Source organism: Molossus molossus, unplaced genomic scaffold (assembly GCF_014108415.1).
Source record: "Molossus molossus isolate mMolMol1 unplaced genomic scaffold, mMolMol1.p scaffold_m16_p_4, whole genome shotgun sequence".
NCBI classification, from domain to species: domain Eukaryota; kingdom Metazoa; phylum Chordata; class Mammalia; order Chiroptera; family Molossidae; genus Molossus; species Molossus molossus.
The window spans coordinates 79,660,028-79,685,769 of record NW_023425377.1 but is presented as its reverse complement, the minus strand read 5'-3'; the positions used below and the strand labels follow the sequence as shown (position 1 = coordinate 79,685,769).

The window sequence follows — 25,742 nt, the reverse complement described above, 5'->3', positions numbered from 1 at the left end:
GGTGTATCACACTTATTGATTTGCGAATACTGTACCAACCTTGCATCCCTGGGATGAATCCCATTTGGTCAGGGTGAATAATTTTTTTGATGTATTGCTGGATTCGATCTTTGTTCAAGATTTTGACCTCCATGTTCATCAGGGATATTGGTCTGTAGTTTTCTTTCTTTGTAGTGTCTTTTTCTGGTTTTGGAATTAGAATTATGCTGGCCTCATAAAACGAGTTTGGAAGTCTTCCTTCTTCTTGAATTTTTTGAAATAGTTTGGGGAGAATGGGTGTTAGTTCTTCTTTGAATGTTCAGCAAAATTCCCCCATGAAGCCATCCGGGCCTGGGCTTTTGTTTGCAGGGAGAGTCTTGATTACATCTTAAATTTTTTCTGTTGTTATTGGTCTGTTCAAGTTTTCTATCTCTTTCTGGTTCAGTTTTGGGAGACTATGTGTTTCTAGAAATTTGTCCATTTCACTTAGATTGTCAAATTTGTTGCCATATAATTGTTCATAATATTTGTTAACAATCTGTTGTATTTCTGTGGTGCCAGTTATTATTTTTCCTCTTTCATTTCTGATTTTGTGTATTTGGGTTCTCTCTCTTTGTTTCTTGGTGAGTCTAGCTAAGGGTCCATCAATCTTGTTTTTCTTTTCAAAGAACCAGCTCTCTGTTTCATTGATCCTTTGAATTGTTGTTTTGGTCTCTATGTCATTTATTTCTGCTCTGATCTTTACTATTTCCTTCCTTCTGCTTGCTCTGGGGTTTTCTTTTTGTTTGCTTTCTAGTTCTTTTAGTTATGAGGTTAGATATTCTGTTAGAAATTTTTCTTGCTTCTTGAAGTAGGCATGTAGTGCTATAAACTTCCCTCTCAGAACTGCTTTCGCTGCATCCCATAGATTTTGTGTTGCTGTGTGTTCATTTTCATTGCTTTCCAGGAAGCTTTTAATTTCTTCCTCGATCTCCTCGGTAACCCATTCATTGTTCAATAACATGCTATTTAGCCTCCATGTTTTCAAATGTCTTTGCATGTTCTTGTTGCAGTTGATTTCTACTTTTATGCCATTGTGATCTGAGAAGATGTTTAATATGATTTCAATCTTCTTGAACTTGTAGAGACTTAGTTTGTGTCCTATCATGTGGTCTATCTTTGAGAATGTCCCATGTGCACTTGAGAAGAATGTGAATTCTGCAGTTTTGGGGTGTAATTCTCTGTAGATATCTATTAAATCTATTTGATCTAGCGCTTCATTTAGAGTCTGTGTTTCCTTGTTAATTTTTTGCCTAGATCTATCCAGTGATGTCAGTGGGGTGTTGAAGTCCCCTGCTATGATTGTATTGCTGTCAATTTCTCCTTTGAAGTCCTCCAAAAGATGTTTAATATATGTTGTTGCTCTTATATTGGGTGCATATATGTTTACCAAGGTTATATCTTCCTGTTGGATAGATCCTTTCAATATTAAGTAGTGGCCTTCTTTGTCTCTAGTTATGGCCTTCATTTTGAAATCTACTTTATCAGATATGAGTATTACTACCCCAGCTTTTTTTTGCTCTCCGTTTGCTTGAAAGATTTTTTCCATCCCTTCACTTTCAACCTATGTGAGTCTTTTGTTATGAGGTGGGTCTCTTGTAAACAACATATATGTGACTCATGCTTTTGTATCCAGTCAGCTACTCTGTGTCTTTTTATTGGTGCATTCAAACCATTCACATTTAAGGTGATAATTGATATGTACTTATTTATTGCCATTTTTGTTAAGGGTGGTTCTATTTTTCTTCCTATTTCTTCTACTAATTACAGCAGTCCTTTTAGCATATCTTGCAGTGCTGGTTTGGTGTTAATATATTCCCTTAGCCTTTTTTGTCTGGAATGCTCTTTATTTGACCTTCTATTTTGAATGATAGCCTTGCTGGATAGAGTAGTCTTGGATTCAGATCCTTGTTTTTCATGACCTTGATTACTTCATGTAACTCCCTTCTGGCCTGTAGTGTTTCTTGTGAGAAGTCAGCTGAAAGCCTTATGGGGTTTCCTTTGTAGGTATCCTGTTGCTTACCTCTTGCTGCCTTTAGGAGTCTCTCTTTGTCTTTAATTTTGGGTATTTTAATTACTATGTGTCTTGGTGCGGGCCTGTTTTCGTTCTTCTTACTTGGGGCTCTCTGTGCTTCTTGAACTGGAATGCCTTCTTCCTTCACCAAGTTAGGAAAGTTTTCTGTCATTATTTCTTCAAATATGTTCTCTAACCCTTGCCCATTTTCTTCCTCTTTGGGGAATCCTACGATGTGAATATTAATATGTTTCCAGTTGTCCCACAGTTCTCTTAAGCTATCTTCCTGTTTTTTAATCATTTTTTCCTTTGGTTTTCTGATTCGTTGATTTTTTCTACCCTGTCTTCTAATTCACTGATCTGGTCCTCAGCTTCCTCTACTCTGCTGTTTAGTCCTTCCAATGTGCTCTTTATTTCTGCTATGTCATTCTTCATTTCCACTTGGTTGGTTTTCAGTGTTTCTATATCTTTATTCATGGTGCTGATGTCCTTACTCATGCTGTTGAGCTTCCTCAAGATCATGGCTCTGAACTCTACCTCTGATAATTTGCTTAGCTGCATTTCATTGATCTCATCTTCGATAGAGTTCTCTTGTTCTTTCATTTGGGATTTGTTTTGTTTCACCATTTTGGCTATCTCAGTGAGTTTTGGAGCCTGCCAAATTTACCCTGTGGGTGTTGGTGTTCTGCTGTTTGTGGCTCTCTCTGCTGGGTTCAGATGAGCCTGGGTGGGCCCACATTAAACACCACTGTCAAGCCTTACTTTCCTGGGTAGATTTGCAAGCCCAGAAAAGGTTCGGTTATACTCTAGCTTTTTCCTGGTGGCTAGTAGTCTCAATTACTCAGTGCCTTGGAATGTAGCTCTGGTGTTCTGCCTAAGAGGATTTCCAGAGGGTGGGATAGATGCTGACTGTTAATGAGCCTCAATTTTTATTTTTTTGCCTCACCTGGGAAAGTCTGAATCTCTGAGGGCGGGGGGCTGCTGCTTTTCCCCACAGCTCTGGGAAGGAGTACACTGGCCACTGTCCTTTGTGGCTGCAACTCAGCAGAAATTCTGAGTGCCCTCCAAATCCTGGGTGTCCCCACAGAGTTCCAGCCCAGTCTGTCCTCCCTCTGCCGTAGGCCCCAGGTGAGTGGCTGTGGCTATTTTAGTGCTCTGTCCTGGCTCTCTGGGCTGTGGAGCGGGCTTGGTCTATTCTTCAAGGGTGCTGCTCACATCTAAGACTGCTGCTGTCCTTGGGCTCCAAGCCCGCTACCCTCTCATGCCTCCGCAGATCCTACCAGTGTCCCTGGTTATATGGTCCTGTCCTGCTGCTTTTCTGTTGCTTTTTTCTGAGGTTTTGTCTTTATTTTAGTTGTAATTCCCGTTTGGTCCTGGGAGATCGTCTGTGTGGCTTCTATTCACTCTGCCTCCTTTTTCACAACCTCTAAGCCTATCTTGTGCACAGCTGGGTTGCACAGGCCTTTCTGGTGCCCCTGCACCCTGCAGGTCCCATGGGTAACTGGATCGCACAGTCCCTCTGGGGACCAGGTTCTATGCCTATATTATGGGCTTCTGGGACGCACAGGCCTCTCTGGTGCTTCAGCATCCCACCGGCCCCGTGGGTAACTAGATTGCACAATCCCTACTGGGTCGCACATTCCTCTCTGGTGCTTTAGTACCCCACAGGCCCTTTGGGTAAGTAGATCGTGCAGTCCCTGCTGAGTCATGGGGGCCTCTCTGGTGCTTCAACACCCCACAGGACCCGTGGGTATATGGATCGCACAGTCCCTGCTGGGTGTCACAGACCTCTCCGGTGCCCCTGCGCCCTGCAGGTCCCATGGGCGGGCAGCTGGATCGCACCAGACTCTCTAGGGATCAGGCTTCCCACTGCTCTTGTGGGCAACTGGACTGTACAGGCCTCTGTGAAGCCCCAGGTCCCGCTGCTGGCGGCTGGGGAGTGCTGCTGCCCCGTGGGGCTCAACTCCTGCTCAGCTTTTACTGTAGATTGTGGGGATGGGTCTCAGCTGCTGGTCTGTACTTCTGTTGCCTGGGGATGGATGTCTGCTCCCCAGCCTCTGTTGCTAGGAGTATATCTCAACTCTGATCGGGCTGCTACTATGGGGGATGGTGCTGGGCTCTGGGCTGTCTGTGGCTTCCGTGACCAGCACCTTGGGAGCTCCACTACTGTGCACGGGTCTGTGTTGACACAGAGTGTCCACTGGTCCGATGGTGCCAGGTGCGCTGGTGGCTCAGGTTGCTGGGCCCTAGCCGCTCCCACTGCCTCCTCCCAGGGAAGACCCGGGATCTTCCAAAATGGTGGGACCTCCCCGCGGGCAGGGAGAAGCTCCCTGAAGGGCTGCCTACCGAGGTAGCCGGCTCCGTCCACAGCACAGGAACCTTCTGCTCCGCAGCTCTGCGCTGCTCGGGTTCGGACGTCCACCTTCACGTCCACTCACACTCTCACACACTCGCTCACTCTCACACACTCGCTCACCCTCACACACTCGCTCACTCTCACACACTCGCTCACCCTCACACACTCGCTCACTCTCACACACTCGCTCACCCTCACACACTCGCTCACTCTCACACACTCGCTCACTCTCACACACTCGCTCACTCTCTCACACTCACTCACTCTCACACACTCGCTCACTCTCACACACTCGCTCACTCTCACACACTCGCTCACTCTCTCACACTCACTCACCCTCACACACTCGCTCACTCTCACACACTCGCTCACTCTCACACACTCGCTCACCCTCACACACTCACTCACTCTCACACACTCGCTCACCCTCACACACTCGCTCACCCTCACACACTCGCTCACCCTCACACACTCGCTCACCCTCACACACTCGCTCACTCTCACACACTCGCTCACCCTCACACACTCGCTCACCCTCACACACTCGCTCACCCTCACACACTCGCTCACCCTCACACACTCGCTCACTCTCACACACTCGCTCACCCTCACACACTCGCTCACTCTCACACACTCGCTCACTCTCACACACTCGCTCACTCTCACACACTCGCTCACCCTCACACACTCGCTCACTCTCACACACTCGCTCACCCTCACACACTCGCTCACCCTCACACACTCGCTCACTCTCACACACTCGCTCACTCTCACACACTCGCTCACTCTCACACACTCCCCCTCCCTCCGGTCCTGCCCGCCGCCATCTTTTTCTTTCAACTTCAAATAACTTTTATTCAAAAATGTTTAGGGTCTTTCAGAGCTTAGCCCTTATTCACGTTTTTTTCTTAATTCTCATCTGAGGACACTTTTCCATCTTTTGTTCAGATAGAGTGGGAGGAGAGAGAGGAAGAGAGAGAGAGAGAGAGATATCAATGTGAAAGGGACACATCGAGTGGCTGCCACCCGCACGACCCAACCAGGGCCGGGGACAAACTGCAGCTGAGGTACGTGCCCTTAGCGGGAACCGAACCCGGGTCTCTCTGGACTGCAGGCTGATGCTCTAACCGCTGAGTCAAACCGGCCAGGGCTATTCATGTTTATTAATCTAACTTTTACCATTGGAGGATTTTACCTTTTTTGTGTACTGATTGAACTGCGAAAGTCTTTTGGCACTTCCATAGTTTTGCTATTAGGGTTAATGTTTCTAATAACATTATTTTTAAATGTTTTAATTTTTTTAAATATGTTTTTATTGATTTTTTTAAAGAGAGAGAGGGGAAAGAAGAGAGAGATAGAAACATCGATGTGGGAAAGAAACATCGATCAGCTGCCTCCTACACGACCCCACTGGGGACCAAGCCCAAAACTCGGGCATGTGCCCTGACTGCAAATCAAACTGGGGCCTCTCAGTCCATTGGACAATGCTCCATCCACTGAGCCACACCTGCCAGGCAAATGTTTTAATTTCTAAATTGTAGTAAAATCCTTTTTATTTTTATTTTTTTATTTATTTATTTTTTTTTATCCTCACCCGAGGACATTTTTCCATTTTTTGTACAGACAGAGTGGGAGGGAGAGAGAGGAAGAGATAGAGAGAGAGAAACATCGATGTGAAAGGGACACATCGAGTGGCTGCCACCCGCACGACCAACCAGGGCCGGGGACAAACTGCAACCGAGGTACGTGCCCTTAGCGGGAACCGAACCCGGGTCTCTCCGGCCAACCGCTGAGCCAAACCGGCCAGGGCATAAAATCCTTTTTAAAAGGGTTTCTGTCGTGAGTGGCACACGTAGAGCAGCTTGATTGCTCCACGTGCAGAATCGACATCGAGAGATTTCGGGAGCATAATTTTTTGGTCCTTGGCAGCTGGTGATTGTTGGTCCTGGCGCCCTCCCCCCCAAAAAAAATTGTAGTAAAATCCAATAGTTCTTGTGCCTTTATCTTCTGCTTTAGTTTGTCCTAATCTCATCCCCACTTCAACATGTTGCAAGTAGAATCTTCACAGTTCACCGAAGTCCTCCATGGGTGAAGACTTACATCTCAGTAAATCCATCCAGCCCTTTGTTCCTGTACAAAACAATGGGGTCACCCTTGAGTCCTCCTTTCACCCCAATTCAGTCCATTAAGAAATTCTGACAACTCTGACTTCCAACTAGATCTAGGAAAACAGTATCTATTCTCAAGGTAACTGAGGGATCTTGGGAAGCTGCCCCATCAGATCACTTTTAGGCTCCATGTCACTTACCACCAAAGTCAGTCTATCATGGTTGCCAGTTATGACAGGATGTGCTCACCCACCCCATCTCTGTCCTGTCACCTCTGCTGTCCTTGCTCCTCCTCTCACTCTGCTCCAAGTACACTGGCCTCTGGCCATTCTTCAGATATCCACGGCCCACTCCCTCCTCGGGAAGTGTATTAGTTTGCTCGGGGTGTCATGACAAAGTGCCACAGACTGGGTGGCTGAAACAACAGAAATTTGTGTTCTCACCATTGAAATCAAGTTTTTGGCAGAACTGTTTCCTTCTGGAAGCTGTGAGAGAGGATCCGACCCAGGCCTCTCTCAGTTACCGTGGTTGCCTACAGTCCTTTGTATTCCTTGGCTTCTAGACAGATCACATGAATCTCTGCTTCTGTCTTCCCGTGGTGCAGACACGTCTGTCTTCTGTGCAGGTCTCTGAGTTCAAATTTTCTCTTTTTGGAAGGATACCCATCACTAGATTAGGACCAACTCTAATTCAGTATGACTTTATCTTGATATCTAAAAATTTTTATTGATTTTAGAGAGAGGAAGCAGGAGAGAGGCAGAGACAGACATCAGTTTGTTGTTCCAGTCATTTATGCATTCATTGGTTGATTCTTTTATTTATTTATTTTTTAATCCTCACCTGGGGACATTGTTTTCATTTCTTGTTCAGATAGAGTGAGAGTGGGGGAGAGAGAGAGAGAGAGAGAGAGAGAGAGAGAGAGAGAGAGACATAGATACGAAAGGGACACGTTGAGTGGCTGCCACCCGCATGACCCAACCAGGGCCAGGGACAAACTTCACATTGGTTGATTCTTGTACGTGCCCTGACTGGGGACTGAACCCACAACCTTGGCATATCAGGACAATACTCTAACCAACTGAGCCTGCCAACTAGGGTGACCTTATGTTGATTACATCTGCTAAGATTTTATTTCCAAATAAGGTCATATTCTGAGGTTCCCAGTAGATATGAAATTTGGGGGAACACCATTAAAATCAGTATATACACACACATGTACTTGTATATATTTTATAATCAATTTCGGTATCGGCTTTTAGTGTTATCTGAAATAATTATTTTACTGTTCTGGTTTACTACTTTCTGGACCCAGATTATATATATGAAATATATAAAATCTGTATATTCATAATCTTATCTCCTCAAAGTACTGAATATTTCTGTGCTACTGTGAAAGGTCAATGAAATCTACAAATAGATAAGGTTATTCATTGTGGGTAAGGCTGGGAGCTCTATTTCCCAGAATCCCCATCTTTATGACCCAGGTTAGAATTCAGCAATGGCCTCGCTTGCATGATGCTTGGAAGGTACTAGTGAAGAAACCATTACTCTCAGGGTTTGGAGCCACCATACTGACAATGCATTGGGCTTCTTGGGCAACAGCTCACAGCTTGTTTTTCTGATAACCAGCCCAGTCAGTCAACTATGTACCCAAACCAAAACCCACTTTTTCTTTTCAATTTCCTTAGAGGTCCTGGCCTCCACACACGAGCTACATGAGCTCCCGCATCATGGAACAGGTCTTTAGAAAAGAATGCACAGGTTTGAGGTTTCCAGCAAGCCCTCATGTGTCCACCAGGCCACAGATTTAGGTTGTGGATCTTCTGATACTTTGACTTTTCTCTTCTCCATGTCTTACCAAGTTTATATAAGGTCTCATTTCGGTAGCGAACTCCACTCTATTGACAATTTGAGATCTGAGACCCTGATTCCATCACTATGGTGCAGATCCATAGGACTTTGTTTCTCTCTGGAAGTGTTGAGTGGCCAGCCTTCCATGTAAGAAGCCCCTTCCTCATTTTTTTTAAATCCTCACTTAAGGATTACTTCTCCATTGACCATCTAGAGACAGTGGAAGGGAGGAGGGGAGAGGGAGAGAGAAAGAGAGCAACATCAATGTGAGAGAGGCACATTGATGGGTTGCCTCCTACACGACCCCAACCAGGGCCAGAGCACTGGGGCTGAACACACCTCGTGCAGGACTGTAGGATGTGTCCATAAGAACATATTAGGACATTTGACATATATTGAGTGTTCAAGAAAGTGACCCTTTACTCTGGATTCGATGCTGTCAGAAGGTAAACAACTTTATTATTAGATATCTTAATTGTTCTTTTCTCAAAAGCAGAGAGAATGAAGGGCAGCTAAAATTACTTAGCAAAGAGGCACCAGTTGCATTAGCAAGAAGCAAGAATGTTCGATGAGTTTTGTGGTTTGGACCCCGTTCCATTTTTAGCCTTTTTACAGATGTGCACTCTCCATCTTGCCTACGAGCTCCCTGCTCTGGGCTTACTCTGCTGCCCTGCAGGTGAGAATATAGGGACTGGACTCCAGAATCCTGCTGGGCAGGTATGCGCAAGCGCTTCAGCTCCTGGGAGAGCAATGTCCAGTCCAGGGGGACTGTAAGCACACCTGCCCATCCCTGCTTAGAGGGTACTCCTGGAATCCCACTGTGTGGTTGTGATCCATACCTTCCATGCTGTGACAGCTCAGTGCCAATATAGTGAGCCTTATTAGTGTGCGAGTGTCCCCACGAGTAATGGTAATATTGATTGGTAAATCAATGACACTGAAGAGTCAAGTCCATTCTGACAATTGTTGGAATTGATTAGGTACAAGCTTCCTCTCACTACAGGTATCTTTTATTATTATTGATTTCAGAGAAACATTGATCAGTTGCCTCTTGCATGTGCCCTGACCTGAGAGCGAACCCACAACCCAGGGGGTGCCTGAGTGTCTGACCAGGAATTGAACCCACCACCTTCTAGTGCACGGGATGATGCTCCAACCAACTGAGCCACACCTGCCAGGGCTCAGTACAGGTATCTTTACTGACCATTTCCTCTCTCAAGTCCCTCAGGGACTCGTCACTTTACACACCAGCTGAGACATAGAGCTACAGCAGGTAAATGAAAACACAACACTTCCAGAATGCACACGGCCAGAGAAGTATCACTGGAGGCCATCTGACACAGAGACAAACTAAGCTTTGTCTTCTGGGGCAGATCAATAGAACCATAAGTGAGCTGAATGAAAAAAGAAAAGCATGGCCCATTATTTCATCCTACAAAGGATCATCACTGGGCAGTAGCATTATCAACCAATTACCATCCTGTGGATATTCAGCAAAATTACTAGCAAAAAGATGTAAGAAGGAAAGTGTTTCCATTCTGGTATCAATTATCCATTAAATCTCTAAGAGCAATTGGAAAACAAGCATTTAGAAGCAGCATTTCTAGAAAAAATTGAATTTACTACTCAAGACACTTATGCCTGTAAACTGAAGCTCCATCTCCTAACTTATTCACACCACATCTAAAGTGCTCACCTAACCTAGAACACTCTGTCCCAGTTTTCCACAGACAACTAGGGAAGATACACACGTCCACTTCCTCTCCCACCCTGTTGAGCTGCATAAAAATGAAGGAAAACAAACCAGAAAATACTTTCAAAAGGTATTATGTATTTAATACTATTACCCCAGAATACATATGAAAAAATGGTCACAATTAGAATAAATTATTTCTTAGAATGGGTTATTTTAACATATACTCTCAGGTAATTAATGAACATAAAACATAATAATATGCATCAGTATACAACAGATTTGAAAATCTAAGTAATAGCTTTCTAAGAAACAATGTAGAAAACTCCATCTGAAAAAAAAATTCACTGTTCGAATCATATATAAAAAATGAAAGAATTAAACACTTGGTAATCACATATGAAAATTGAACATAATTAAACATACCGGGCTTATCATTTACAGAGCGTTCAGCTATAAACTTCCACAAATGTATTTACAAATGCTTATTTCAACCATGGAAGCATCCAGAAACAAGAAATGCAAGCTCAGTGCAGCCTCTGAACAATGCATCCTGGGAGGTAAGTTTCCTGTATTTGTGGCTCCAGCGTTAAATGTGTCAGGTGGAGGCAGAAAAAGGATCTGCCAGTAGAGAACAAGATGCTTCCTACAAAAATCATGTTATTAGGAGAGGTCCTGGAGATGATGGGGTGACAGGATGAGAGAAGATTGCTAAGTTCCACAGCCTGAAGAACTGGCCTGTTGGACATCAAAGAGCTACGGGAAAATGTAAGGATCCATGTGAACCTGAAAACCAAAGAGGGTCCATGATGGGGGAGCTCCTGGAAATGTCTGTAGAATCTGCTACCTGAGAGAAAAAAAAAAATCAATCATTTGTTTGATTGGGGCTGTTCCAGAGGAGCAGAGCCAGAGGTCAGAAGAATGTGCTGTATCTCAGGCCCACTCAGTTCCCATATCCCTGTCTCCTGATGGTAGAGATCTGAGAGCCGTGCCTTCTTCATTTCCAAACTCTTCCTCTTCTCTTGACCTAACAGAAGGAAGATGGGAAAGATATAGCTTCCCACCTTACACCTGTTGACAACACAATACATGGAATCATCTAGACATCAGCCTTCACTGTCACACTGTGAGGTCTCTCTTTGTAACCACAGTTACTGACTACTGCAAGGAACATAGATGTGGTATCCACTAGCAACAAATAAATGTGAAAGATACAAGTTTCAATAATAAAGACTAAAGGGAAGGGTAGATATCAAGTCAGGAAATTCCAGTATCTGCAGCAGTGAACCAGAAAAGAAATTTAAACAACAGAGGTCTCATATCATGATCACATACTAAAAACATAATGAGCCCTGGCCAGTTTGGCTCAGCGGTTAGAGCGTCGGCCTGCGGTCCAGAGAGACCCGGGTTCGGTTCCCACTAAGGGCACGTACCTCGGTTGCAGTTTGTCCCCGGCCCTGGTTGGTCGTGCGGGTGGCAACCACTCGATGTGTCCCTTCACGTCGATGTTTCTCTCTCTCTCTCTCTCCCTTTCTCTCTCTCCCTCCCATTCTATCTGTACAAAAAATGGAAAAATATCCTCGGGTGAGGATTAAAAAAAAAAATAAAAAAAAAAAATAAAAACATAATGAAAAGTAGAAATCAAAAAACCTTTCATCTAAAATCTTATCGTTTCACATAAAAAATAATTTTTAAAAACCACTTAATCTAACCACTATGCTGTTACACTTGAAACTAATACAAAATAATACTGAATGTAAACTAATTTTAATTTTTTAAAGCAAAATATGAAAGGAATAATATATTTACCACTCAGAATTTACAAATATAAACAAAGTTTAGCCATTAAAAAAAGAGAAGCCCTAGCAACTCTTAACTGTTATATGATATTCAGCAAGTCACGTTGGCTCTCTGAGCCTCAGTTTCCCCAACTGTAAATTTGACACAATAAAAATCACTAAATTATGAGGGGAAAAATAACACTTAATACCCCTATGTCCAAAAGTAACTGTAATGGAAATGAACAAGTTTTATACAACTATACAATCATTTAAAACCCAAGATAATAAAATATGTGTAGTACAGATGAAGGGACATAAAGAAATATTTCTTACCTCAAGCTTTCATATCAGCAACATGAGCCAGAAATTAATACACTGAAAATCATTATTAATAATGAGCCATTTACAAAGGCAATACCATATTTATAAGTAAAAGATTTCAATCCTGCTCTGAATTTTCATGTACAAAATAAGTGAAGTGCTACATCTGAAGGTTTTTCCACATTCTTTCCATCCATAGTTTCTTTCCAGTGTGTTCGCTCACATTTACAACAAAATTTTAAAGAAAAATGAAAGCATCCCACAGTCCTCGTATTCAGTTTCTGTCCATCATGTGCCTTCACATGTGCCGACAGATATTCAAGATGCATGAAGGCTTTCCCACATTGCCGACATTCAGGTATTCTTTTCACTGTGTGTTCTCACATGTTTTCGCAGGGATGTGGGGTACCTGAAAGCTTTCCCACAGTACTGACATTCATCAGGTTTCTCCCCAGTATGTGTCCTCACGTGTACTCGCAGGTTGTCAGGATACCTGAAGGTTTTCCCACACTCCTTACATTCATAGGGTTTCACCCCAGTGTGTGATCTCATATGTCCTTGAAGGGAGCAGAGACGACTGAAGGCTTTCCCACATTGCTGACATTCGAAGGGCCTCTCCCCACTGTGCATTCTCACATGTATTCGAAGGGATGAGAGAAAACTGTAGGATTTCCCACATTCTTTACATTCATAGGGTTTCACTCCACTATGTATTCTCATATGACCTTGAAAATGTTGAAGCTGCCTAAAAGCTTTCCCACACTCCTTACATTCATAGGATTTCTCCCCACTGTGTGTTCTCACATGTTTCTGAAGGTAAGAGTGACTAGTGAAGGCTTTGCCACACTGCTGACATTCATAGGGTCTCTCCCCAGTGTGTGTCCTCACATGAACTCGCAGGGAGGCAGCATACCTAAATGCTTTCCCACAGTGCTGACATTCACAGGGTCTCTCCCCAGTATGTGTCCTCACATGTACTTGCAGGTTTGCAGGAAACCTGAAAGCTTTTCCACATTGCTGACATTCATAGGGTTTCACTCCACTGTGAGTTCTCACATGCCCTCGAAGGGAGGAGTGACGACTGAAGGTTTTCCCACAGTGCTGACATACATAGGGTCTCTCCCCACTGTGCGTTCTTGCATGTTCTTGCAGATTTGTGAGATACCTGTAGACTTTCCCACACTCCTTACATACATAGGGTTTCGCTCCACTGTGTGTTCTCACATGTCTTCTAAAGTATTTCAGACTACTGAAAGCTTTCCCACATGCCTTACACTCATAGGATTTCTCTCCAGTGTGAGTTCTTACATGTCCCGTAAGGTAAAAGTAATACATAAAGCCTTTCCCACATACTTTGCACACATGGATTTTCTGTCCACACTGACCTCTCACATGTCCCCGAAAGGCTGAGTAACAAGTGAAAGTTTTTCCACATTTCTTACACTCAATAGAGCCTTTATTACTGAGACTCTTCACGTATTTCTTAGATGCTCTCCCAGTATCCTGACATTTATAGGGTTTCTCCACAAGGTCAGTTTCCACCTGAGTACTCTGGCATGAAACCAACCCACAGGCTTGTCCACATTCCACACATGGATGAGGTTTGTGTCCAGTGGGAGATCTTTGCTGATTTATAAGGAAAGAACAATCCTTGAAGACTTTTCCACACTTGGTGCATTCATAGTATTTAGCTCCAGTCGGATGTCTCTCATTCACAGGAAGATCTGTGATCTGGTTCAGGGAGCCTCCACATTGATTATGTTCATTAGTTTCACAGAGACTCTCCACAAGATGACTTCTGTTCAAAACAGGAAGCACACTATTATTAATGATCATAAGTGATTTCTTTATTAATGATTATTGATGGTGTTAATGATTACTTTGACCACATATTTACCATTTTCAATGCACGGGTATGTTTTTGGCAGTGTCTGCATTGTTCCATCATGAAATAAGCTTATTGCTCTGGCTGAGCTAAAATAGGGCCATCCAGCCCTGGCCGGTTTGGCTCAGTGGTTAGAGCGTCCGCCTGCGATCCGGAGAGACCCGGGTTCGGTTCCCACTAAGGGCATGTACCTCGGTTGCAGTTTGTCCCCAGCCCTGGTTGGTCGTGCGGGTGGCGACCACTCGATGTATCCCTTTCACATCGATGATTCCCTCTCTCTCTCTTCCTCTCTCTCCCTCCCACTCTGTCTGTACAAAAAATGGAAAAATGTCCTCGAATGAGGATAAAAAATAAATAAATAAAAAATAAATAAATAAATAAAATAGGGCCATCCAGAGTTTCCTGATCATTGTTTCCATCTAAATTCTGTTTCAAACACTCAATATCTACATCACATTTATTAAAATAGTGTGAAAATTCTCTGAGTATACTATTAATTAGCTAAGTTTATACTTTGTCTTTAATTTCAAGTTAGTCTAACACTCTGCTGAGATTCCCTATTCCCCTGTGTCACTTACCTCAAATGCCTCTCTTTAGGTTGGTGCTGATCTGCAATGTTATAAATTGTACAGTTTTCTCTAAAAACAGACCAGGAGTCGTCATCTCTTGTGAATCTTAGTATTTTCTCTTCACTGGATATTTCATTCTCCAAAGTATCCTGCCCAGGACATGATGCACGGGTTTTAACTTGAGTGAAACAATCTGTAACAACTGATAGCATAATTCAATTAAATTTCCTGGGAAAGAACAGTGAAATAAAGAAAAGAACAATGTATGGATTTATTTTCATATACTGGTCCAAAACTGTAAACAAATTTTATAAGGACCATTAATTTAAAAAAAAATTTTTTTTTCTTTATTGATTTTAGAGAGGAAGGAAGAGGGAGAGAGAGATAGAAACATCGATTAGAGAGAACATCTATTGGTCGCCTCCTGCATGTCCCCCACTGGGGATTTGGCCCACAACCTGGGCATGTGCCCTGAGCGGGAATCGAACCGGCGATCTCTTGGTGCATGGATCGATGCTCAACCACTGAGCCACACCAGCTGGGTAGGACCAATAAATTTGTAAGCAAAGAAAAACTCTAACAACTTTTGCTATTTGGAACTTTGGCAATAATAAAAAAACTGAGTCAAAATGGCAGCCTGCTCACTAAGAAATACTACAAAAAAGATAAAGACCAAATAAAGATAAATAAAAAATGCAAAGTAGGGATGAACTGGGCAAAATGTTGTGTCCAAATGCTCCCTTTACAAGAGAAGACACAGAAAGGTTTCCCATGTGAGTGAGGCTACATAAAAAGTCCAACAGAAAAGCTAGGTAAATGTAAAATGTCACCCTTCTCAAACACAGATTAAGTCATGATTCTAACAGATTTGTCCGAATATCAATCCTTTATCCAGAATCTATTCCTCCTGAGGGTTTTCGTTCTCTGGAGTTCTCAGACACAGAGGCACTAGATGAAGCCTTTCTTCACAATCCCCAGCTGCCACTAGGAGATAGATGGCGTGTTTGGCCAATGCCCTGCACCCTGGAGAATAGGTCTTCATCATAGAGGATGGAGGGCAACAAACAATCTATAAGAAGAGCCCATATTTGGGTTTCATGGCCAGTGATGATGTACAGTGTGGATTTAATTACAGTGTGACCATGTCAAATATGTATTAATCTCAGTGTAACTATCTCAAGGGTGAAAACCGTAAAGCTGCTCTCTCACTTCCCCACAACAAACCAGAAACTATGCTCACACATAAAAATTAGGGAACCTTAGACTTTTGTTCAAGAGAAATAAAAAGTAAATTTAATACATATTTTATCATGAAAAAGATATTTGACTCTGGATAGGTTCCATGAAGACTTGGATTGCATCTGTTTGTTTATTTATTTTCAACATACTTCCCTTCCTTGGACCCAATTAAAAAGACATTTGTAAGAAATACTTTTTCCCTAAAAGAGTAAGTGAGGGATAAAGCCATCCTTACCCACTGAGGCCAGGTTCCTGAAGGTCTCTAGCATCACTTCTCTGTAGAGCTTCCTCTGAGCACCATCCAGCAAAGCCCACTCTTCCCGAGTGAAGTACACAGCCACATCCGCAAAGACCACTGTGTCCTGAAACATCACACATATTCTATTTTAACAAGGCACCTCTTCACCAACATGTGCGGGAGGATGGGGGAGGCCAACAGGGAATGGAACTCAATTTCTAGGACTCCTGAGCTCATGCTTTTCGGGGGGAAATGACAATAAGCAAGCAAATCAAATGCAGTACACTCAGTGGTAATAAAGGCTTGGAACCTTGAAGCAAAGTACAAGTGGTATATATAAACGTAGCCACATAAACTAAAAAGAATGATTTTTAGCCCAGCCAGTGTGGCTCAGTGGATTAAGCGTCATCCCATGGACTGAGAGGTCCTGGTTCGATTACCAGACAGGGCACATGCCTGGGCTGTGGGCTCAATCCCCAGTAGTGAATGTGCAGGAGGCAGCCAATCAATGTTTCTCTCTCACATCAATGTTTCTATCTCTCCCTTCCTCTCTCTCTAAAAAAAAAAAAAATCAATAAAAATATTTTTAAGAATGATTATTACTGAGATATAGCAGATTCTAAGTATGTTAAAGACTGAAAATAAGATCATCATTCAGATAATGTAGAATCGAATACTTGGCTTGCTCAAAAGTTATTTCTTTGTCAGCTCCAAGACCTGGAACCAGAATGTCAGAAATTCATGAACACTGTGATTTCCGGCACCACTTGATATAAATGGATCTTACCTTGGAAGTCAACAGTTTTGAGGAGCCTGGTCTAGTTACCTCATATTTGACAGAGGCAAAGACAAAACCAGTCCCAGAATGAGATGGACACTATAGACATAGGTGTAGGCCAACCTGGGGTCTGGCACACCTGGGTAAGAGGAGAACCTGGTTCCTGAAGAAACTTTCAAGCCAGCAGGGCCTCACAAATAAACAACCAAGTGCCCAGAATCTGAGAAAAATTATCCCACAATGAAGAATCACTGAGGGATCTAATGGTAATAGAGCCAAAGGCAACTTTTTTTTTTTTTTTTTTTAATCCTCACCCGAGGACATTTTTGCATTTTTTGTTCAGACAGAGCGGGAGGGAGAGAGAGGAAGAGAGAGAGAGAGAAACATCGATGTGAAGGGACACATCGAGTGGTTGCCACCCGCACGACCAACCAGGGCCGGGGACAAACTGCAACCGAGGTACGTGCCCTCAGCGGGAACCGAACCCGGGTCTCTCTGTACCGCAGGCCGACGCTCTAACCGCTGAGCCAAACCGGCCAGGGCCCAAAGGCAACTTTTAAAAAGAGAGAAAAAAACTAGCTAATGTGTATTTTAGAGCAATATTGAATGACACTGTACCAATAAAATAAAGAGCAAACAATTATTTCAAAAATTGAGATTTAAAAAAAATGTGTTCTAAAAATCACAAAACAAAACAAAAAAACAACTACATCAGGTACAGAAAAGGCAGCACTACTTCAACCAGGGTTGCAACTGGGATTTGCCAATCACATACCTGATAAAAGACATAAATGTATATAGAAAACCTCATATGACCAGTTTTTATTTATTTGTTTTTTAATCCTCACCTGAGGATTTTTAAAAAATATTTTTATTGATTTTAATTTTTTTTTTTTTTATCCTCACCCGAGGACATTTTTTCATTTTTTGTTCAGAGTGGGAGGGAGAGACAAGGAGAGAGAGAGAGAGAGAAACATCAACGTGAAAGGGACACATCGAGTGGCTGCCACCCACACAACCCAACCAGGGCCGGGGACTAACCGCAACCGAGACACGTACCCCTAGTGGGAATCAAACCCAGATCTCTCTGGACCGCAGGCCAATCCTCTAACCACTGAGCCAAACCGGCCAGGGCAAATATTTTTATTGATTTTAAAGGGAGAGGAAGGGAGAAGGGGAGAGAGACAGAAACATCGATGAGAGAGAACATAGATCAGCTGCTTCCTGCATGCTCCCCACTGGGGATTGGGCCCACAACCTGGGCATGTGCCCTAAATAGGAATCAAACTGGCAACCTCCTGGTGCATGGGTCAATGCTCAACCACTGAGCCACACCAGCCGGATGATATTTTTCTATTTATCTTCAGATAGAGTGGGAGGAAGGGAGAGAGAGAAACATCAATGCAAGGAAGACACATTGAGTGGTTGCCTCCTGCACGACCCGGACCAGGGCTGGGGACCAAACCGCAACCAAGGCACGTGCTCTTGACTGGAATCGAACCCGAGACTCATTGGTCCACGGGCCGACACTCTAACTGCTGAGCCAAATGGGCCAGGGCTGACCAGTTCTTTTTAAAAGGCAACAAGATAAGGACAAATAATATAATTTAAAAATGGGCAAAGAATGTGAGTACATATTTATCCAAAGGAGAAATTCATATGGCCAATAAGCACATAAAAGATTCTAGACATTACTTATCAGGAAAATGCAAGTCAACACCAAAGCAGATATCTGTTCACACTACTAGGATGGCTATGAAGACAGACAAGTACTGGCGAGGATGTGAGGAAAGTGTCTAATGAGAAGTAGTGAAGCCACTTTGGGAGACAGCCTGGTAGGTCCTCAAAATTATGCACATGGTTACCACATAACACAGCAATTCCACTCCTACATGTCTATATAACCAAGAGAAGCAAAAACAAAAATCACCGCAAAACTAGTATAGTCACAAACCAGATAACATTTCAGTCAAGGATGGACCACACATATGAAAGTGGTCCCAGAAGATTATAATGAAGCTGAAAAATTCCTCTCTTTGTAGCCACTGTACCATCATAGCACAATGCATTATTTGTGTGGTTGTGGTGATGCTGCTGTAAACAAACTTACTGTGCCACCAGTCATATAAACATAGTACATACAATAATGTACATGTTACTTGATAATGAAAATAAAGGACTATGTCAATGCTTTATGTATTCCCATGATGCCAAGAGACCAAGCTCCAGTATTTAAGAATTTATTAAGGAAGTCCTGGCCAGTTTTCTCAATGGTTAGAGCATAGGCCCATGGACCAGAGAGTCACAGGTTTAATTCCAGCCAAGACCACGTACCTCAGTTGCGGTTCGGTCCCTGGCCCTGGTTGGGGTCATGCGGGTGGCAACCAGTCGATGTGTCTCTCCCACATCGATGTTTCTCTCTCTCTCTCTTCCTCTCTCTCTCCTTCTCGCTCTATGCAAAAATGTCCTTGGATGGGGATTAAAAAAAAAAAAAATCAGTCAGTTCAACTATCCCCATATACTAAATGTAATTCTCAAATGGTTCCTAGGCCAGGTACTAAATATTAAAAAATCAGTGATTTTAAATTGTAGAGAGAAAAAAAACAGAGTATTACCAAAACTAGAAAGGGACAATTCAAAAAATATTCATTGGCAAAAACATTCACAAACATAGAGGCAAAGCCTTTTAAAAAGGAAAGCTAATACATAAATGTATAAAAAGCATACCAAATCAAAAGCAAGTTCATTTCATTCCAGAAAGGCAAAATAGATTAAATACTGATTGTTCAATGAGTATAATTTATCCCATTGATGAAAAGAAAAAAATGCACACTAACCATAGGCTTCCAGTCCATAAATACTGAGGCCATGCTGGTCTCATGTCACTGCTCATTGATGACAATACAACTAAAGACAAGAAGGGAACACACATAGACAGAAAGAAATGGTGTCTACATAAAGCCCAGAGTCAATTTCCTATTTAACAGTAAAATGTTACCACTTTTCCCTCTGAGATCAGGAACAAGAAGGTGAGAATGAGCATGTACAGGATTGTACACCTATGAAGTCCTAGACAATGTGGCCATGGAAAACAAGAAAGTGGAAAAAGATTTACAAAAGGAAAACACTAAACTTCACTAGTACCAGACGACAAGATTTAGTATTTAGAAATCTTCCAATCCTATAGTTAAATATTAAATTTATAATTGATCATAGCAGGGGTGTTAGTTAAAATATAATATTCAAAAATCAAAATCACTAATAATACATCTGATAAGGGGTTAATATACAAAATTTATAAAGAACTCATACATCTCAACACCAAAAAAACAAACAATCCAATTAAAAATGGGCAAAGGACCTAATCAGACAGTTCTCCAAAGAGATGGCCAATAGACACAAAAGATGCTCAACAACACTAATCATCAGAGAAATGCAAATTAACACCACAATGAGATAACACCTTATACCTGTCAGAATGGGTATCATCGATAAATCAACAAACAACCATCATTGAGAAAGTGGAGAAAAGGAAACCCTCGTGCCCTGTTGGTGAGAATGCAGATTGGTGCAGCCAATGTGGAAAACAGTGTGGAGGTTCCTCAAAAACTTAAAAATGAAACTGCCTTATGACCCAGTAATTCCACTCTGGATATATATCCAAAAGAACCCAAAACACTAATTCCAAAGAATATATGCACCCCTATGTCCACTGCAGCATTATTTACAATAGCCAAGCTATGGAATCAACCCAAGTGTCCATTGATAGACCAGTGAGTTTTAAAAAGCTGTGGTACATATATACAATGGAATATTACTTGGCCATTAAAAAGAATAAAATCTTACCATTTGTGACCATATGAATGGGCATAGAGGGTATTATGCAAAGTGAAATAAGTCAGTGAGAGAAAGACAAATACCACATGACATCACTTATATGTGGAATCTAAAGAACAATATGAACAAACAAAACCAAAAGAGACTCACTGATACAAAGAACAGACTGAGGGTTCTCACAGGGATGGAGACTGGGGGTTGGGTGAAAAAGGTGAGGGTTTGAGAAGTACAGATTGGTAGTTACAAAAAAGTCATGGGGACGTAAAGTACAGCATAGAAAATATAGTCAATAATATTGTAGAACTATGTATGGTGCCAGCTGGGTATTAGAATTATCAGGGGGAACAGTTTGTAAAGTATATGACTGTCTAACCACTATGCTGTACACCTGAAAGTAATACAAAATAATACTGAATGTAAACTGTAATTTAAACATTTTATTATTATTTTCGTTAATCCTCACGGGAGGATATTTTTCCATTGATTTTTTTTTATCTTCACCCAAGGACACTTTTGCATTCATCTTCAGATAGAGCAAGAGGGAGAGAGAAAGGAAGAGAGAGAAACATCAATGTGAGAGAGACACATCGACTGGCTGCCACCCACACGACCCCAACCGGAGCCAAGGACAAACTGCAACCAAGGTGTGTGCCCTTAGCGGGAACTGAACCTGGGTCTCTCTGGTCCACGGGCCAACGCTCTAACCACTGAGCAAACCAGCCAGGGCTTCCATTGATTTTTTAGATAGAGTGGAAAGGAGGGAGGGATAGAGAAAGAGAAACATTGATGTGAGAGACAGACATATTGGTTGCCTCCCACACAAACCAACCAGTGCTGGGGATGAACCTGTAACCCAGGTACGTGCCCTTGATTGAGAATCGAACCTGAGACCCTGCCAAACCAGCCATGGTTAAAAAAATTTTAAATCTATTTCAGTTCCACATACAGTGACAGGAAGATAATGACATTTGAAAAGATACCACTTAGCTCTGGCCAGTTTGCCTAAGTGGTTAGAGAATCAGCCCATGGACCAAAGAGTCATGGGTTCGATTCCTGATGGGGTTTGTCCCCAACCCTGGTAGGGGCTGTGCAGAAGGCAACCAACCAATCAGTGTGTCTCTCTCACATCGATGTTTCTCTCTCTCAAAGTTTCATCACATCGATGTGTGTGTGTGTCTCTCTCTCTTTCTCTCTCTCAATGTTTCTCTCTCTCTCTCACCCTCCCACTCTATCTGAAAATAAATGGAAAAATACCCTCGGGTGAGGATTAAAATAATAACAACAATCATAATAAAAGATACCACTTAGTCTCCTTCTCCCTAGGTGCCCGGGTGACCCACCTGCCTCCACCACAAAACTATCAGGGAATAGATGAGGACAACAAGAATCTGGAGATGAAACTGGAAGTATTATGTTCTATTTCTAGAGGAGATTAAAGTTTCTTGAAATTTTCTGGTTTCCTTTCAATATAGGGTGAAAATGGTGATCCCAAAGTCAACTTAATAGAAAGTTCTGTCCTCTCCAGGAAAAAAAGGGAAGAGTGGTCCGATGAAAGCCAGCTCAGATCACAGCCTGCTTCCTACAGTGCACAAGGCAACCCAAACACCTTTACCTCCGGATCTGGGGGCCAGGCCCTCCCTGTTGACAGGTAGTCCAGGGTGGCCCCACCCAGGGAAGGAGTGAGGGGGCCCTGAGCCCCCGGAAACCAAACTTTAGATCCCTATACACCCTGCTCTCCCTCCTCAGTGTGGAAACAATGCCTTCTCCAGGGCCTCAACTCTCACCAAGGAGGTAAGCAAAAGTCCTGACCCAAATTAACTCTCAAATTCATCAATTTCCCTCCAACAGTAAAATCCAAAGGTTCTGACCTTCCCAGTCTTACTTTGTTTTAACAAATCACACTTAACTCCAGCAGCTCTGTGGATGATGCCATCACAGGTCACAATTCACAAAATGTGCATTACTCTTTGACATCAGCTATGAATAGGAAGTGAGACAGGATCACAGTGTCACAAACTCTGTGCTGAGTGGAAAAGTCACTACGACTTTTATGAACCTTTTTTTTAAAAATGTTTTTATTGATCTTTTAGAGAAAGAGGGAGAGAGAGAAACATCGACATGAGAGAGAAACATCAATCGGCTGCCTCCTGCATACCCTGCACTGGGGATTGAGCTCATAACCCAGGCATGTGCCCGGACCGGGAATCAAACCAGGACCTCTCAGTCCATGGGACAATGACTCAATCCACTGAGCCACACCGGCTAGGCTTTATGAATCTTTTCAATCCATATTTCCACCAACTTTGCATGAAGGTGTGAAACTGTGTGCATTTCCCCCACAATTCTAATAAAAGAGAGGACATTTACTGTATTTGACACACTTTTCTTCAGAAGCATCTCTGGTTAAGTGGAGGAATAACATGGGTTGGCAGGACAGAGACTTGAAACATTTAACTACCCTCATTAACATGAAGAAATGAGGCAAAAGGAATTCAGTCATTTTACATCTGCCGAAACCTGAGGCTGGAATAAGGGGAAGCTCTTAGTGCTGAGCTGGACACACAAGGGGCTGCTCACTGGTGTTGGGTGACAATGCTGAATCAATCCTTCCTGACCCTGTTCTGGAAACAGCCATGAAGATGAAAGGGTCCACCCCAACCATTTGTTCTGAAAAGGGCACATTGCAAGAACCACTGACTTAGTTGACTCTCAGATATTTCCTATGTTTACCTATGACAAAGCCAGAGGCAGACACCCCATATCCCATTCTCTGAGTCCTAAATGATTGGCTGAACTGTTCCTCCAAGAACAAAGGCTTGTTGGCCAGACTTTGGTTCAGCTTCTCTCCTACCCCCAAAACCCTGGATTCAGGCCTGTGCTCAGCTTTAGCCCACAGACACCCCCTCCTGAGAACACACTGGCCTGGGGGACCTGCCATCCCAACCACACCTGATCCTTCCTACTTTTGTTGACTACCCTCTATAAAAGCAAAACTCAAAGCCCAACTCTTGAGACACATCTGAGTTCTCCATAATGCACAGCCCCTGCCCCGAATGCAGTCTTCTCCTCACCCTGTGCAGTAACTCTTTCGAATAAAAGTCTCTCTTCACAAAGCTTGGATTTTTCAAATGTCACAGGTTTGACCAAGTGTTCACAATTTCCTATCTTTTATCCAAGCTTTACTAGCCTTCTGTCCTCCCGACGGGCTCAGACATTGCCCCCCCCCCCCGCCCCCTGCCCCCCAATCGGAACGGGCACTGAGATGTGGATGAGGCCCCGCGGAACTGAGCGGATAATTCGCTGAGCACAGGGAGGCCGGCTGCTGTGACACCGCCTTCCTGCTCACCCTCCCGCCACGGAAAAGCAAAGCCCGGTTCTGATGGGAGACGCGGGCACAGCTCTGAGGTCCACGCACCAGTCTTTGAACCGTGTCTCATGGGACGTTATCTGTCAGGTCCAGATCAGGTCCTTCCCCCCTCGCCCCGCCCCCAGCCGCTGGCCGCCCGCGATGGCGGTCGCCTGGTCCTTCCTCGGTCCCCCAGCTCGGCCAGGGACTCGGAGCCGGGACACGACGCTGGGGCCGACCCCGCAACCGAGAAAGGAGACTAGGAAGGGTTGGTGTGGCAGAAGATGCGAGCCAAGTGCCGCTTCCAGCCGGTTCTTGCCGGTTCGAACCAACCTATCCCGGTCTCCGCCCGCTCCGAGCACTCACCATCTCGAGGCCGCGCTCCGGGCTCTCAGGGCGTCGTCCCCGCCGCGGCTCGGCGCAGCGTCCTGAGACACTGACAGGACACCTAGGGCCCCTCGCGCAGGTACGCAAGAGCGCCTCCGCCGGCGGGGAGAGACGTCTACGCTGGATGCGAGGGAGCCCGCCTCCGGCGGTGACCGCTCGGTCCCTTCACAGATTGGACAAGTGCTGCAGGCATCCGCGACTTGATTGGATGGGACTCCAGGCTGTTCCTTTTCTAAGGATCCTGATTGGGCATAATTCCGTCACGCCACCAGGCCATGATTGGAGAGTTTTGAGACCCGCTCTGGGCCCCGCCTCCGTCTTCCCTCATTGGACAGTCACAGACCTGGGAGCCTGAGTAATGGGCGGAGGTAGAGGTCGCAGGGCTGAACCCTAAGGCTGTAGGAAATATTGGCTTCAGCCCTTCCCTGCCGAGCCGCACCCTCCGGCGCACGACTTGGACTGCGAGCCAACCCGCTCCTACCCAGGCCACCCCGCGTCTGTGCGCAGCTCAGGGGCATAATCTTGCCCTCCTCTTGGACAGGACTGAAGTTTCCCCGTGGATCTTTCCTTGTCAGGAGCCGGGGGCAGGTCCCGATCGAAGGGTCAAGGGTCGGCATTGGGGCGAGGTCACAGTGGATTTGTGCCCTTTGTTTAATAACATTCATTCATTGAAGGGACCGTGTGCAAGGCAGTGTCAGAATAGATTTTCACTTGTGAGGTTTGACACCGTGAGGCCCTGTCCCCACATTGAGGCTTGAGGTCAGCAACCTGTGACCCCAGGTACTTTGTCTCCACCGGAAGTGGAACCCTGTGGACCCAGCTGACTTACAGGCCTAGTTTCAGTACAGCCACAGGTGAGATATTGGAATTCTTAGGTGTGCATTTTACACTGCAAGAGAAATTGAGTCAGATCAGGATTTTAGTCCCTGTGAATTTTGAAATGTAAAAGGTTGCAATTTGATGGAAGATTAACAGACTTGAAACAAACAATCAGTTGGGAGGATCTGTGGAGGAGCTAGGGCTCATGTGAGGAGTTCTCAGGATGTTGACGTTCTCACACACATCGTCAAAACTTGACACGAAGAATTCTGTGCTTACAATAAAGCTCTATGGTTGTAACTGTCACTCCCCTTAGCTTCCTTTTTTTCCCACTGTATAAATACCTTGCCAACGGTGGCGAGTTCAGTGTGCATGTGGCTTGCCATGTCTGTATGCACTGCAGTGTAATTTTTTTCCCCAGAGTAAATCCTTTTTGGTGATGAAACAATTGATATCGGTACATCTCTATTTTTAAAAGCAAACTTAAAGGCCATAATACCCA

At 43.9% G+C, this 25,742-nt stretch overlaps 1 protein-coding gene and 1 non-coding gene across 4 annotated transcripts; one reads left to right on the top strand and one right to left on the bottom strand.

Moving 5' to 3' along the window:
- Positions 1 to 6,211: 6,211 nt before the first annotated feature.
- LOC118616699 lies at positions 6,212 to 6,344 on the top strand. Its single transcript, XR_004956675.1, has one exon. It is a non-coding gene; the product is annotated as a U11 spliceosomal RNA (small nuclear RNA).
- Positions 6,345 to 11,797: 5,453 nt separating this feature from the next.
- Positions 11,798 to 24,499, bottom strand: LOC118616343 (zinc finger protein 77-like). 3 transcript variants are annotated; one of them, XM_036241924.1, is made up of 5 exons: positions 24,401 to 24,499; positions 16,071 to 16,197; positions 14,606 to 14,798; positions 13,585 to 13,940; positions 12,177 to 12,196 (listed from the first exon to the last, which is right to left on the bottom strand). In XM_036241924.1, exons 1-5 carry the CDS (start codon positions 24,401 to 24,403, stop codon positions 12,189 to 12,191), a joined length of 687 nt encoding a protein of 228 aa, XP_036097817.1. In that variant the 5' UTR covers positions 24,404 to 24,499; the 3' UTR covers positions 12,177 to 12,188. The 3 variants fall into 3 exon arrangements, with proteins under 3 accessions (XP_036097816.1, XP_036097815.1, XP_036097817.1); XM_036241922.1 differs by having other exon boundaries at positions 11,800 to 13,940; XM_036241923.1 differs by lacking the exon at positions 24,401 to 24,499 and having other exon boundaries at positions 11,798 to 13,940; positions 14,606 to 14,824; positions 16,071 to 16,156.
- Positions 24,500 to 25,742: the final 1,243 nt, after the last annotated feature.

Bases quoted from the DNA above. Each gene is read 5' to 3' on its own strand.
- LOC118616343 (XM_036241922.1), bottom strand. The intron at 14,799-16,070 runs GTAAGGATGGCT...TTATGCTATCAG, and splicing joins CAGGAACCTGGCCTCAGTGG to TTGTTACAGATTGTTTCACT. The intron at 13,941-14,605 runs GTAAGTGACACA...TGTTTTGAACAG, and splicing joins CCTAAAGAGAGGCATTTGAG to AAGTCATCTTGTGGAGAGTC.